The sequence below is a fragment of the Scyliorhinus torazame genome, chromosome 4 (genome assembly GCF_047496885.1).
Source record: "Scyliorhinus torazame isolate Kashiwa2021f chromosome 4, sScyTor2.1, whole genome shotgun sequence".
Lineage (NCBI taxonomy): Eukaryota > Metazoa > Chordata > Chondrichthyes > Carcharhiniformes > Scyliorhinidae > Scyliorhinus > Scyliorhinus torazame.
Genome location: NC_092710.1, coordinates 153,611,912 through 153,625,065, shown reverse-complemented (window position 1 = coordinate 153,625,065; position 13,154 = coordinate 153,611,912). Strand labels below are relative to the sequence as shown.

At 48.8% G+C, this 13,154-nt stretch overlaps 1 protein-coding gene across 1 annotated transcript in view; it reads right to left on the bottom strand.

Moving 5' to 3' along the window:
- Positions 1-13,154, bottom strand: part of slc66a3 (solute carrier family 66 member 3) — a 65,000-nt gene that overhangs the window by 23,224 nt on the left and 28,622 nt on the right. The window contains exons 2-4 of the mRNA XM_072498787.1: positions 7,746-7,828; positions 6,772-6,841; positions 4,393-4,450 (exon numbers count right to left, since the gene is read on the bottom strand). Coding sequence (XP_072354888.1) covers positions 4,393-4,450; positions 6,772-6,841; positions 7,746-7,828 — 211 coding nt within the window. The remainder of the gene's footprint in view (positions 1-4,392; positions 4,451-6,771; positions 6,842-7,745; positions 7,829-13,154) is intronic.

Genomic DNA, 13,154 nt, shown 5'->3' with positions numbered 1-13,154 from the left:
CTCACGGAGCAGCGCTCGGTACACTAACTCACTGAGCGGCTCTCGGTAAACTAACTCACGGTGCGGCGCTCGGTACACTAACTCACGGTGTGGCGCTCGGTACACTAACTCACGGTGCAGCGCTCAGTACACTAAGTCATGGAGCAGCGCTCGGTACACTAACTCACGGTGCGGCACTCAGTACACTGTCTCACAGTGCGGAGCTCGGTACACTAACTCACGGAGCAGCGCTCAGTACACTAAGTCATGGTGCGGCGCTCTGTACACTAACTCACGGTACAGCGTTCGGTACACTAACTCACGGTGCGGCGCGCAGTACACTAAGTCATGGACCAGCGCTCGGTACACTATCTCACGGAGCAGCGCTCGGTACACTAACTCACGGTGCGGCACTCAGTACACTATCTCACAGTGCGGAGCTCGGTATACTAACTCACGGAGCAGCGCTCAGTACACTAAGTCATGGTGCGGCGCTCGGTACACTAACTCACGGTGCGGCGCTCGGTACACTAACTCACGGTGCGGCGCTCGGTACACTAATTCCCGGTGTGGCGCTCAGTACACTAACTCACGGAGCAGCGCTCAGTACACTAACTCACGGTGCTGCGCTCGGTACACTAACTCACGGTGCTGCGCTCGGTACACTAACTCACGGTGCTGCGCTCGGTACACTAACTCACGGAGCAGCGCTCAGTACACTAAGTCATAGTGCGGCGCTCGGTACACTAACTCACGGTGCGGCGCTCAGTACACTAACTCACGGTGCTGCGCTCGGTACACTAACTCACGGTGCTGCGCTCGGTACACTAACTCACGGAGCAGCGCTCAGTACATTAAGACATGGTGCGGCGCTCGGTACACTAACTCACGGTGCGGCGCTCAGTACACTAACTTACGGAACAGCGCTCGGTACGCTAACATACGGAACAGCGCTCAGTACGCTAACATACGGAGCAGCTCTCGGTACACTAACAAATGGTGTGGCGCTCGGTACACCAACTCACGGAGCAGCGCTCGGTACACCAACTCACGGAGCAGCGCTCAGTATACTAACTCACGGTGCAGCGCTCGGCAAACACTAATTCATGGTGTGGCACTCAGTACACTAACCCACAATGCAGCTCTCAGTACACTAACTCACGGTGCGGCGCTCAGTACACTAACTCACGGTGCAGCGCTCAATACACTAATTCATGGTGTGGCACTCAGTACACTAACTCACGGTGCGGCGCTCGATACACTAATTTACGGAACAGCGCTCGGTACACTAACACACGGTGCAGTGCTCGGTACACTAACTCATGGAACAGCGCTCGGTACGCTAACATACGGAGCAGCTCTCGGTACACTAACAAATGGTGTGGCGCTCGGAACACCAACTCACGGAGCAGCGCTCGGTACACCAACTCACGGAGCAGCGCTCGGTACACCAACTCACGGAGCAGCGCTCGGTACACCAACTCACGGAGCAGCGCTCGGTACACCAACTCACGGAGCAGCGCTCGGCAAACACTAATTCATGGTGTGGCACTCAGTACACTAACCCACAATGCAGCTCTCAGTACACTAACTCACGGTGTGGCGCTCAGTACACTAACTCACGGAGCAGCACTCAGTACACTAACTCACGGTGCGGCGCTCTGTACACTAACTCACGGTGCGGCGCTCGATACACTAACTCACGGTGCGGCGCTCGATACACTAACTCACGGTGCGGCGCTCGATACCGTAACTCATCCTAAAGTGCAAGTTAAGGTTTGGGACACGAGGAAACTCAGATGAATCATATCTGATGAGCCCTCCTCAACCACTGCTATCCCTTCATGACTAATTATTGAGTAGTCATGCACTTTGAATAAAGAATTACACACATCTCCCTGAGAACACACCTGTCCGGTACTACATGTCACTGAGGTTGACATCACATGAATGTTAATCTTAAAAGGGGCCACTCCAAGTGTAAGAAAGGTTGTATCTCGGAATAAGAGGATTGCAAAGATCCAAAACAAAATGCTTTCATCTGACAGTGACATTTAAGACTCATGAAAGGGTTTTCAAAAAGTGTAATTCATTCAGCACCGTGATCTGAGGTGACATTAAAAAACTTTTTACAAAATGTTTCCAATTAAGGGACTATTAGTGTGGCCAATCCACCTACCCTGCATATCTTTGGGTTGTGGGGGTGAGACCCACGCAGACACGGGGAGAATGTGCAAACTCCACATGGACAGTGATCCGGGGCCAGGATCGAACCTGGGTCCTCGGTGCCGTGAGGCAGCAGTGCTAACCACTGCGCTCCCATGCCGACCTTCATTTTTTAAACTTTCCGAAACCTGATACAGCCCCCACATCTGCAGCAGGGGTGGAGACAGCCTGCTGTTTAGCGCTGATGGATGTGATGACCTAGGTGCATGTCCTCTGGTGGTCTGGGCCCTGGAGAGCCCTGGAGTCATTAGAATCTCATGCTCCAGCAGTTTGCGTTGCTGGAGTTGATGTGGGCACAGTCAGAGGTAACTCTGACCAACTGCACAACCAGGAAGTGTCCCGAGTGGAGGCCCCAGAGGTGTCCGGCTCACACGCATTTTCCCTGTGGGTGGTAGGGGGACCCAGCACTACTCCTGGAGGAAGGTCAAGGTGCCTCGTCCCCATGTGGCCTACATCCTGATGGTGCCCATCAGAGTGTGTGGGAATGGAGTGCAGGGCCGAGCACAAATCTGGCAAAACCTGCTGGACAAACCTCTCCATGATGGTCGCATTGAGGTGATAGCATGTCACAGCCACAACATCAGACAGAACACGGACAGACTCTTCCATCGACACTCCAGTCTGCTGAGAGACTCCTAAACTTCTGCCTGGTGTTCCGCTGCCTTTCTTTGCATCTCCACCATTGAGCTGGCTGCATCTCCCCCAGACTGATCATCTGACTGGGACTGTGCGGGCGGCTGATCTCCAGAAGTCCTCTGGAGTGCCGGAGACCTGGGCTGTCCCTGCCTCCAACTGCAGTGGGTCGTACCAGTGAGGTGAGGTCCAGAACGAGACCCTGATTCTAACTTGTGCCATGCTCCACCGAGGTGTGTGTCCCTGCGTTGGTGAAGGGTTTGGGTGAGCGCTGTGAATGTTCTTCCTGAGCCAACTCATGCTGCAGATGTGGGGGCTGGGAGCAGCTGAGCTGACTAGCTGGTCGTGATCTGCGGGTAGATGGAAAATACAGAAGGACGGTTTTCCTGGATGAGCTGAAGCTGTTTCTGAGAACATTGCACCCAGTGTGAATTGCAGGATTGGGTGAAGTACTGGGTCTGACGTCCGGACCAGGTTGTTGAGAGAGGCCAAGCTCTGCGTTGCCACGGGAGCGAGCTCTGTCTTTTCCAAAGAGCTCTGCAGAAGCCACTTTGAATTTGCTGAGGGTGAGTATCTCTGCAATCCCTTCCCTGGTCGGGTCTTGCTCGTTGTGCGTACGTTGGGCCTGTATGGAGACAAAAGGAAGGGGTGCCGTGCTGAGAGTTTGATAGTGGAGGGAGCTGAGAGAGGACTTACCCTGGTGGAGTGGATGAGATCATTCATCCGCTTCCTGCACTGGATGACGCTTCATGGGCGGGAGGCAGCTGCACTGACCCCCTGGGCAACGGCCTCCCAGGCTGGAGCGGTGAGGTTGGTCTGCTTCTCGGAGCCGTCCCTAGGGTAGAACACATGTTGGTGAACCCAGAATCCTCGAATAAGGACGCCGAGGGCCAAGATGGTGAAAGCTGGTGCAACCTTCTTCTTGAGGCTGCTCGTCTTTTGTTTCTGGGTTCCGGACACTTGCACGGACTGGTGGGTCTGCTGGAGTGGTGTTTAAATATGGCAATGGAACCTTTGAACCCACCAGCTGACGGGGGCAGACAAATCAGCTGCCAGCCTACCAGGTGATTCAGCGGGAAATCCGCCTGTGCATAACAAGGTTCCAGGTGTGGAATTTAACGCAAAAACAATTATGAGTTAGGTATTGTATTAGAAATAGACACATCTGTATGTAATCCAGTTAATTCTCTATGTTTGCAGAGAGAATACAAATAATAGCTCAATATCATACATATGCTCAAAGCTGCTCTTGTAGGGGATTGGTTTCACATTTACACACAGACCTCAGCTATTCCAGCTGGGACTGCAAGACAGAGAAAATGAGAATTCAAATGTGCTTAGATTTAATTTTACCTCCTTGCAACCAGTTACAGGTATAACTGGATGTCACTGAAGCTTTTCTACAGGTTAAAAAGTTCAGTAATACAAATTAGATCACTGGTGTACTAGTTAGTCCATCACTACATGAAGCACATACTTACCGTTGTCTACATCAGCAGCAAGTTAATGGTTAAAGTAAAATATCATCCACAAGTTACTTAATGCAATACTTACCATAGCTAAATCTATGATCAACTTATGGATTGTTATGAGACGCCAACCAAGGATAAATCTGAATGTCGCTAAGGTACAAACCAAAAATGGAACGCAAGTCAATTTTCTGTTTCATGCAAGAACTACTTTACCATCTGTAAATAACAGAAGCAGTTTACATTGTGGAATTCTTAGCAAATTCAATGGCATTATTCATTTCGAATACTTTGAATTAAATCCTTCATTTAGGTAAATTCTACAGTACTTATTTTCCATCAGCAGTCCACACTCAAGTTATGTTGTGTTCTCTAAAGTTATGGAAGTGGTTATTAACTCTAAAACTATCAGCTTAAAAGTTATGGTCTTATGTGCACGATTGCAGATTTTGTCTTTATTTTAATGAGCCACTTAATGAGCCACCTGTTTTTGCATTGGACATTTCCTTTGCCAGGGAGTGGCATACATCTTTCTGAATAAGTTACCACCGCATGGTATCAGATGGATAGATTTTTAAATTCGTTCTCAGGTCACTGAGACAGTCATGTATCCCCAGGGTCATTTCAGAGGGAATATTAATGGTGTCCAACTGGATCTGTGTTTTGTTTCCATGCCTAAAGGGTGTTAATGAAGCTGTTGAGTTTTTATGACAGGCCGGTTGCTTTCTAGTGGCACCAGCTTTTGATTTTCAGATTTTAGTTTTTTTAAACTGAATTCAAAATCTCAAAACTGCCAAAGTGAGATTTGAGCTTAAGCTCTTTGAATTGTTAGTTTCTGAGTTCCGAATCCAGCAGCATAACCACAATACCACTTCTCCTTCAGCCTCCCTACTTGCTAAAACGAAGGTATTCCTTTATATAAAAAAATATTTGCAATATTTATTGCACCAACTGCAAGTCAAGAAAGCCAAATTTCAGCCATGAACTGAATACCACTGTCATGTCTGAGGAGTTGGGATGTCCCGTGCGTTGCTGGATAGAACACAAGGACATCTTACACCAAGTTGAGCACAATGCTTTTATTTTGGCTGCATGGCCACTTTTCTTTGTCTTAACGCTACTGGCACTCTCCAAATTCTGTCTGGTTTATTCGGCAAGGAAACAGCAGGTTCCATCATGGCTGCCATCCACCTTTGTTGCTCGCACTAGGCAGGCAGCTTCCATGTCCTTCGGGACTTGTGGGAGGAAACCAGAGCACCCGGAGGAAACCCATGCAGTCACAGGGACAGCTGTCACTTGGCTAACTGAATGAGAAGGTAAAGGGTGTTTCCACAAACCACAGCCACCTCTCAATCATTCCCAATTGCTGCTATTGGTCACCATAGTATCTCAATCCTGGAAATAGGATAGTAATATAAACATAAGAGTGCAGTATCATAGGATCATAGAATTTACAGAGCAGCAGGAGACCATTTGGCCCATCGAGCCTGCACCAGCCCTTGGAAAGAGCACCCTACACAAGCCCACACCTCCACCCTATCTCCGTAACCCAGTAACCCCACCTAACCTTTTCTTTAGACACTAAGGCAATTTAGCATGGCCAATCCATCGAATCTGCACATCTTTGGACTGAAACTGGAGCACCCGGAGGAAACCAACGCAGACACGGGGAGAATGTGCATACTCCTCACAGACAGTGACCAAAGCCGGGAGCTGTGAAGCAACAGTGCTAACCACTGTACTACCGTGTTGCCCCACGTTGCAAGGATGTAACATAACCAGAGTTTCAAATATCAAACTGTACAATTAAACCTTCAGGCGGTGAGTAAATACTCACTCAAACCCTAAGATATGCAACAATCTATTTCCTTTTTTGTGATGCTAACATTGCTTTCTCTTTGACTCCAATTTTGTTCTCTTGCAACTTATACAACCGTGGCCATGGGCGTTCAGATTCATTTACTCTCACTTGTCCCACTGTCACTCTGCAAAGCCCAGCCATAACAAGGTACATAAGAGTAGTCCAGGGAGATATATACTTTGATTTTTCATTGGCCTTTGCTCACAGCAGAACGGCTTGAGGTCAGAATTCGGTAGAAGGGTTGGCAGCACGGTGGCGCAGTGGTTAGCACTGCTGCCTCACGGCACCGAGGTCCCAGGTTCGATCCCGGCACTGGGTCACTGTCCGTGTGGAGTTTGCACATTCTCCCAGTGTTGCATGGGTTTCGCCCCCACAACCCAAAGATGTGCGGGGTAGGTAGATTGGCCGCGCTAAATTGCCCCTTAATTGGAAAAATGAATTGGGTACTCTAAATTTATTGAAAATAAGAATTCGGTAGAAGAGCAATTACAGGCAAGTCTCATTGTACCATAGTACTGAATTTCAGATGGACCAAGCCAACACTTCAATGAAATAAAAGAATTGGGAATGAATCCCTTGTTCAGAATGTAATTTGAAGGATACAGAATTGTGTATGGTAAAGCTGTCCCAATGTTTCCGTTATAAAAGAGAACACACATCAAGAGAATAGCATCTGCAAAACAAAGGACAGTATTATTCCTGATATAGTCATTAATTAAACTTTTAATTCCCATGAAACCAACCAACTGGAGGCAATAATCTCAATTCTGATCAAAGGGCCCCACCTGAAACATTAAGCATGCCTTTTCTCTTTCAGATGCTGACTAGCCGATTACCCACTTCTGTCATTTTCTCTCATTTCAAATTTCAGGCATGAACATTCTTTATTTCATCTACACTAGATAAAATTATTGGTTGCATTTTTGTCATGTCGAAACGGTACTGTTTGTCAACCACTAAACATTGGCAGCATGCTCAATTTCTTTGATTATGGATCACAACTTGAAGATCAGAAGAGATTCGGGACTACGTTAAATTTTGGGAATGTTTGCCAATTTCTTCTCTTCTCCCAAATTGCCAACTCCCTTCAGAACTGACTGCCCCGATGGTGGCAGGCATCGGGAAACGTATTAATGCAGCTAGTCGAAACCATGCCTAATTCACTTGCATGGACACTTTCCAGCAGAGGCTGTTGGTTAGCAGTCAATTGGAGGAAGTTAGGGAATTTCTCTTATTTCTCTAGCCCATAATTCTAAAGCTAATCATGCAACCCAAATTCTGTGCAGTTAACTCTGCACAGGCCAGGGATCGGATTAGGAAACTTACAGCCTGTACGGTTTGCAGGTTCACTGTTTAGTGCACTTTTTGTGTGCTAATTATAGAAATTAGAGCAGGCAGGGCTGCCACTTAGCCTACTGAGTCACTGAGGGTGTTAGCTGTTGTCATCCACTTTTGTACAATAATGTACTGTGAAGGTTCTACTTAACTTTTGCACAAAGACAAAGGTATGGCAGTTTCCCTCTCCCTCCATCCTGCCTTGGTTTGTTATTATAGTAGCATAGTAAATAATCAGTTACCTTGTATAATTACGATTGGATACTCCAAGTATGTTGCCAGTGGGTATTCATAGTAAGTCTGGTACGTCAGGAAGACCAGAAACCTAAAATAGATTAAATCATTTGTTCTGAAATTTGTACTGTTGAAACTAATTTGAAATCTTTTCCATATAAAGAGTGGGACAGGGCTTCCGGTGACGGCATGTAGGTGGAAGGCGCACATTGGGTGGCTCCTGCTCGAGGCTCCGATTTTTGGTGTTTAATGCCCGGTTTCAGGGGCAGTTTTAGAATAAGCTGGTGCAGGCAGTCATAAGGAAGGTGGAGAATGTCTAAGACCCAGAAAAAAGCCGCTGGGAAGAAGGGGGTGAGTGGAAGTATGACGAAGAGGGGACGGGTCAGCCAGGCTGCAGGAATGATGGCGGAGGCTGGGATCGCTGGGTGGGGCCACGCCCTTCACAGTGGAAACTCTGACCGAGGTGATGGCTGGAGAGTTTGAGAGGTCAAATGCCAAGAACATGGAGGCGATGCAAAAGGAGATGATGGCTGCGATGAAGGAGCTGGTGGAGGAGACAATGGCCCCAGTGAAGGCGGCGGTGTTGAAGACATCGGCCGAGGTACGTGAGCATGGGGACAAGTTGAAGGGGGTGGCGGAAGCTGGGTTGCAGCACAGTGACCAGTTCACCTCAATTGGTGAGGAGCTGCTGAGGACGGTGGAGGCCAACAAAGGGCTCAGAGCCACGGTAGAGAACCTGGGGAACAGGATGGGATGGGTCAGGGGTCGCTTTGGTGGCCTCGGAGATCGGGACGCCATCTCTCACTACACTGAGGATTTTCGGTGAGCAGAGCTCCTCAGTGCACAAAATGGGTCTATGTGAGGCCTCGGCTGCGCATTCCCCGCTGAGGCCTCTTATTCAATGCAAGTTGTGTTGCGAGCACTGGGAAACACGCAGCTAAATGTGCTCGCAATGGGACTTTGTTCCCAATTAGTTGAATCGCGCCTAAAACTTTACTCCTCCATCTTTGTAATCTTTGTGTTGTTACCCTTGGATGGAGTCTAGTTTGTTCATTAGGAAGTTGATCACCACTTTGGTGGAGGTTTCTACATTGTCTCCTTACATTGATAATTCGAGCTCTACTTAAACTAATGCTTTCAATTTAGATATCTTACCTCAGGGCTTTAACACTATTTGATGCCGTATACATTAGTCCAGGAACTAGCCAAACTGCTTAAGGTTGTCTGATAAATAGGAGCTACCCACTTTAATAAGTAACTAGTGAACAAGTTTCAATCGGTCATGACGCAAATTATTGTTAACCATTCACTGAACAAAGTAAAATATTGTTTGGGTCAAACTAATGGATTTAAATTTGGTGACTAAATGAAAAAAACAATTGCCTTTACCTAATAATTTACTGACTGCAGAAGCATTACTCCTGACCAACCAATGAATAGGTTCATCAGCCTATTAACTGTGGGGCCAGTGTTAAATTGACTAGACCGTCTAAGAAATGAAGGACTAATGCAAAGGAATGGGTAAAATATCAAACCGTCTCGATTAATCACTTTTTTTTTAATTCAAAAAAATATACTTTATTCATAAAATTTATCATAAACATCACAGAACATTTCGAATTGTCTTGACTGTACATTTCCATCAGAGTTACCCATTGCCTTGACTTTCTTCCATTCAATTTTGATAATATTATACACCTATCACTCTTTACGTTACAATTCCTTCTTAAATATTTACATTGTCATGTTTGTTTTATACATTGGAGTGTTGGTGGCCCAGACCAAGAGGGGTTTACACTGTTACCCGCCCCTCGGTGTACATTTGCTGGAAAAACCTTACACAGTGGTCTTTCCCCATTGCGCCTTAGCGGCAGCTGCCCCAAGCTTGAGTGCGTCCCTCAGCATGTAGTCCTGGACCTTGGAATGTGCCAGTCTGCAACACTCGGTCGAGGTCAATTCTTTGCACTGGAAGATCAGCAAGTTTCGGGCAGACCAAAGGGCGTCTTTCACCGAGTTGATGACCTTCCAGCAGCAGTTGATGTTTGTCTCGGTGTGTGTCCCTGGAAACAGTCCGTAGAGCACAGAGTCCTGTATCATAGAGCTGCTCGGGATGAACCTTGACAAGTACCACTGCATCTCTCTCCAGACCTTCTTTGCAAAGGCACATTCCACAAGGAGGTGGGTGACCATCTCATTTCCCCCACAGCCATTCCGAGGGCAGCGTGCATTGGCGCAGAGCCTTCGGGTGTACATGAAGAATCTGACAGGGAGGGCCCTTCCCACCACCAGCCAAGCTAGGTCTTGGTGCTTGTTTGAAAGTTCTGGTGATGAGGCGTTCTGCCAGATGACTCTGACAGTCTGCTCAGGGAACCATCCAACGTCCTCCACAGTCTCCTTTTCCCTGAGGGCCTCGAGGACATTACGTGCTGACCACTGCTTCATTGACTTGTGGTCAAAGGTGTTTTTCTTCAAAAGCTTTTCCACGAAGGACAGGTGGTACGGCACGGTCCAACTACTTGGAGCGTTCCGCGGCAATGAGGCCAGGCCCATCCTTCGTAACACCAGGGACAGGTAGAACCTCAGTATGTAGTGACACTTGGTGTTTGCATACCGGGGGTCCACGCACAGCTTGATGCAGCTGGACACAAAGGTGGCCAACAGGATGAGGGAGGCGTTGGGTACGTTCCTCCCTCCCTTCTCCAGAGGTTTGTACATGGTGTCCCTTCGGACACGGTCCATCTTGGATATCCAGATAAATTTGAAGATGGCCCGGGTGACTGCTGTGGCGTAGGGTCGGGTTATGGGCCAGACCTGCGCCACGTACAGTAACACCGAGAGTACCTCACACCTGATGAACAGGGTTTTGCCCGCAATGGAGAGGGAGCGTTGCTCCCACCAGCCAAGTTTCTATCTTACCTTGGCTATACGCTCCTCCCAGTTTTTGGTGCACGTCCCAGCCGCTCCGAACCATATCCCCAGCACCTTCAGGTAATCTGACCTGACAGTGAAGGGGACAAAGGACCGGTCGGCCCAGTTCCCAAAGAACATGGCCTCGCTCTTGCCATGGTTTACCTTGGCTCCCGAGGCCAGTTCAAACTGGTCGCAGGTGGTCAAGAGCCAGCGTACGGATGCAGGATCCGAGCAGAAGACGGTGACGTCGTCCATGTACAGTGAGGCCTTGACTTGCATGCCTCCACTGCCTGGGATCGTCACTCCTCTTATACCCGGATCCTTCCTGATGGACTCGGCAAAAGGTTCTATGCAGAACACAAACAGGGCAGACTCCAGATTTGATCTGGAACTTTTCTGATTCCCACCCATTGATTGAGACTGCGCTATAGATGTTTGTGTAGAGCAGTTTGATCCAATTGCGAATTCCCTCCCCAAACCCCATTTTGGAGAGCACATCCATCATGTAGGTGTGCGATATTCTGTCAAAAGCCTTCTCCTGGTCAAGGCTGATGAGGCAGGTGTCCACCCTCCTGTCCTGCACGTAGGCGATCGTATCCCTGAGTAGCGCGAGGCTATCAGAGATCTTCCTGCCGGGTACAGCACAGGTCTGGTCAGGGTGGATCACCGACTCCAGATCAGACTTGACCCGATTGGCGATGACCTTGGCTAGAATTTTGTAATCCACATTCAACAGTGAAATGGGTCGCCAATTTCGAATTTCTTCCCTTTCCCCCTTCTGCTTGTAGATGAGTGTGATGATGCCTTTCCTTATGGACTCTGACATGCTGCCTTCCAGAAGCATACTCTCGTACACTTCCAGCATGTCTGGGCCCATCCAGTCCCACAGAGCCGAATACAACTCAACCGGTAAGCCGTCGCTTCCGGGAGTTTTACTCGTCTCGAAGGACTTGACGGCCTTTGTCAGCTCATCCAGAGTTAGCGGTTTGTCCAGGTTTTCCAGCTCGCTGTCGCCTAAGACCTCCGTGATAGTCGACAGGAAGGTCTGGGAAACAGTGCAGTCCGGCATAAAAGGATTGGCTGATCCTCAGGATGTCAGACTGCGATGACTTTACAGAGCCATCTTCTTCCTTCAGGCTGCTGATCACAGAGGTCTCTCTGCGCACCTTTTGGAAGAAGAAGCGTGAGCACTTTTCATCCTGCTCCACGGAGCGGACTCTGGAATGGAAGATAACCTTGGAGGCCTCCGAGGTGTAGAGCGAGGCTTGCTGGCTCTTCACCTCTTGGAGATCCTCCTTGACATCCACCCCCATCGACTGCAGCTGGAGCAAATTCTGCATACTTTTCTGGAGCCTGGACATGACCCCTCGTCTCTCTCTCACCTTTTGAACGCCCTTGAGGATGAAAAACCTTTTGATATTCCCCTTGATTGCTTCCCACCAGAGATGTGGAGCCTCAAAGAGGGGTTTCACGGTTCTCCAACCTTTGTAATCCCTCCTGAGTTCCTCGAGGTTCTCAGGGGTCAGCAGTTTTACATTCAGCTTCCATGTCCCCCTGCCTACCCCCTGGTTTTCCTGCAGGTAGCAGTCGGCCAGTAGGAGGCAGTGGTCAGAGAAGAACACCGGCCTTACATCAGTGGACCTGACCGTGAAAGCACGGGACACAAAGAAGAAGTCTATCCTGGAGCGGACGGACCCGTCTGGCCGTGACCATGTGTATCTACGCTGCGCTCTGTCTGCAGGGTTGCTGCAGACGTCGAGCAGCTTGGCGTCTTTTACCGTTTCCATCAGGAGTCTGGACGTAGCGACTAGTTTGCTGTCGGCTCTGCCGGATCGTCCAGCCGCATCGATGATGCAGTTGAAGTCACCGCCCAGGATGACCGGCTTGGAGGTGGCCAACAGCAGTGGGAGTTACTGAAGGACTGCCAGCCGCTCACTTTTTACAGCCGAGGCGTACACATTAATAAGTCTGAGAGAGGTTTTTTTGTATTTGACGTCTGCTACGAGGATGCGCCCACCCACCACCTCCTTATCGTCGGAGATGGTGAAGTTGCCTCCCCGCAGCAGAATACCCAGGCCGGAGGAGCGGCAGTCGTTTCCTCCTGACCAGATGGATGGCCCGTGGGACCACCAGCTCGACCAGCGCCTGTAGTTGCTGAGGTGCGGAATTCCGCACTCCTGCAGGAACAGGTCAGCTTTCACATTTGCTAAATAGTTGAGTGTGGCTACACACCGCAAAGTATCTTTGATGCTTCGCACATTAATGGATGTAATTTTAAAACCCATTATAAAAAGGTAGAAATGAAATTAAAATCGCTTATTGTCACAAGTAGACTTCAAATGAAGTTACTGTGAAAAGCCCCTAGTCACCACATTCCGGCGCCTGTTCGGGGAGGCTGTTACGGGAATCGAACTGTGCTGCTGGCCTGCCTTGGTTTGCTTTCAAAGCCAGCGATTTAGCCCTGTGCTAAACAGTAGATTTATCAGTCTCAGAGTCCAGAGTCTATA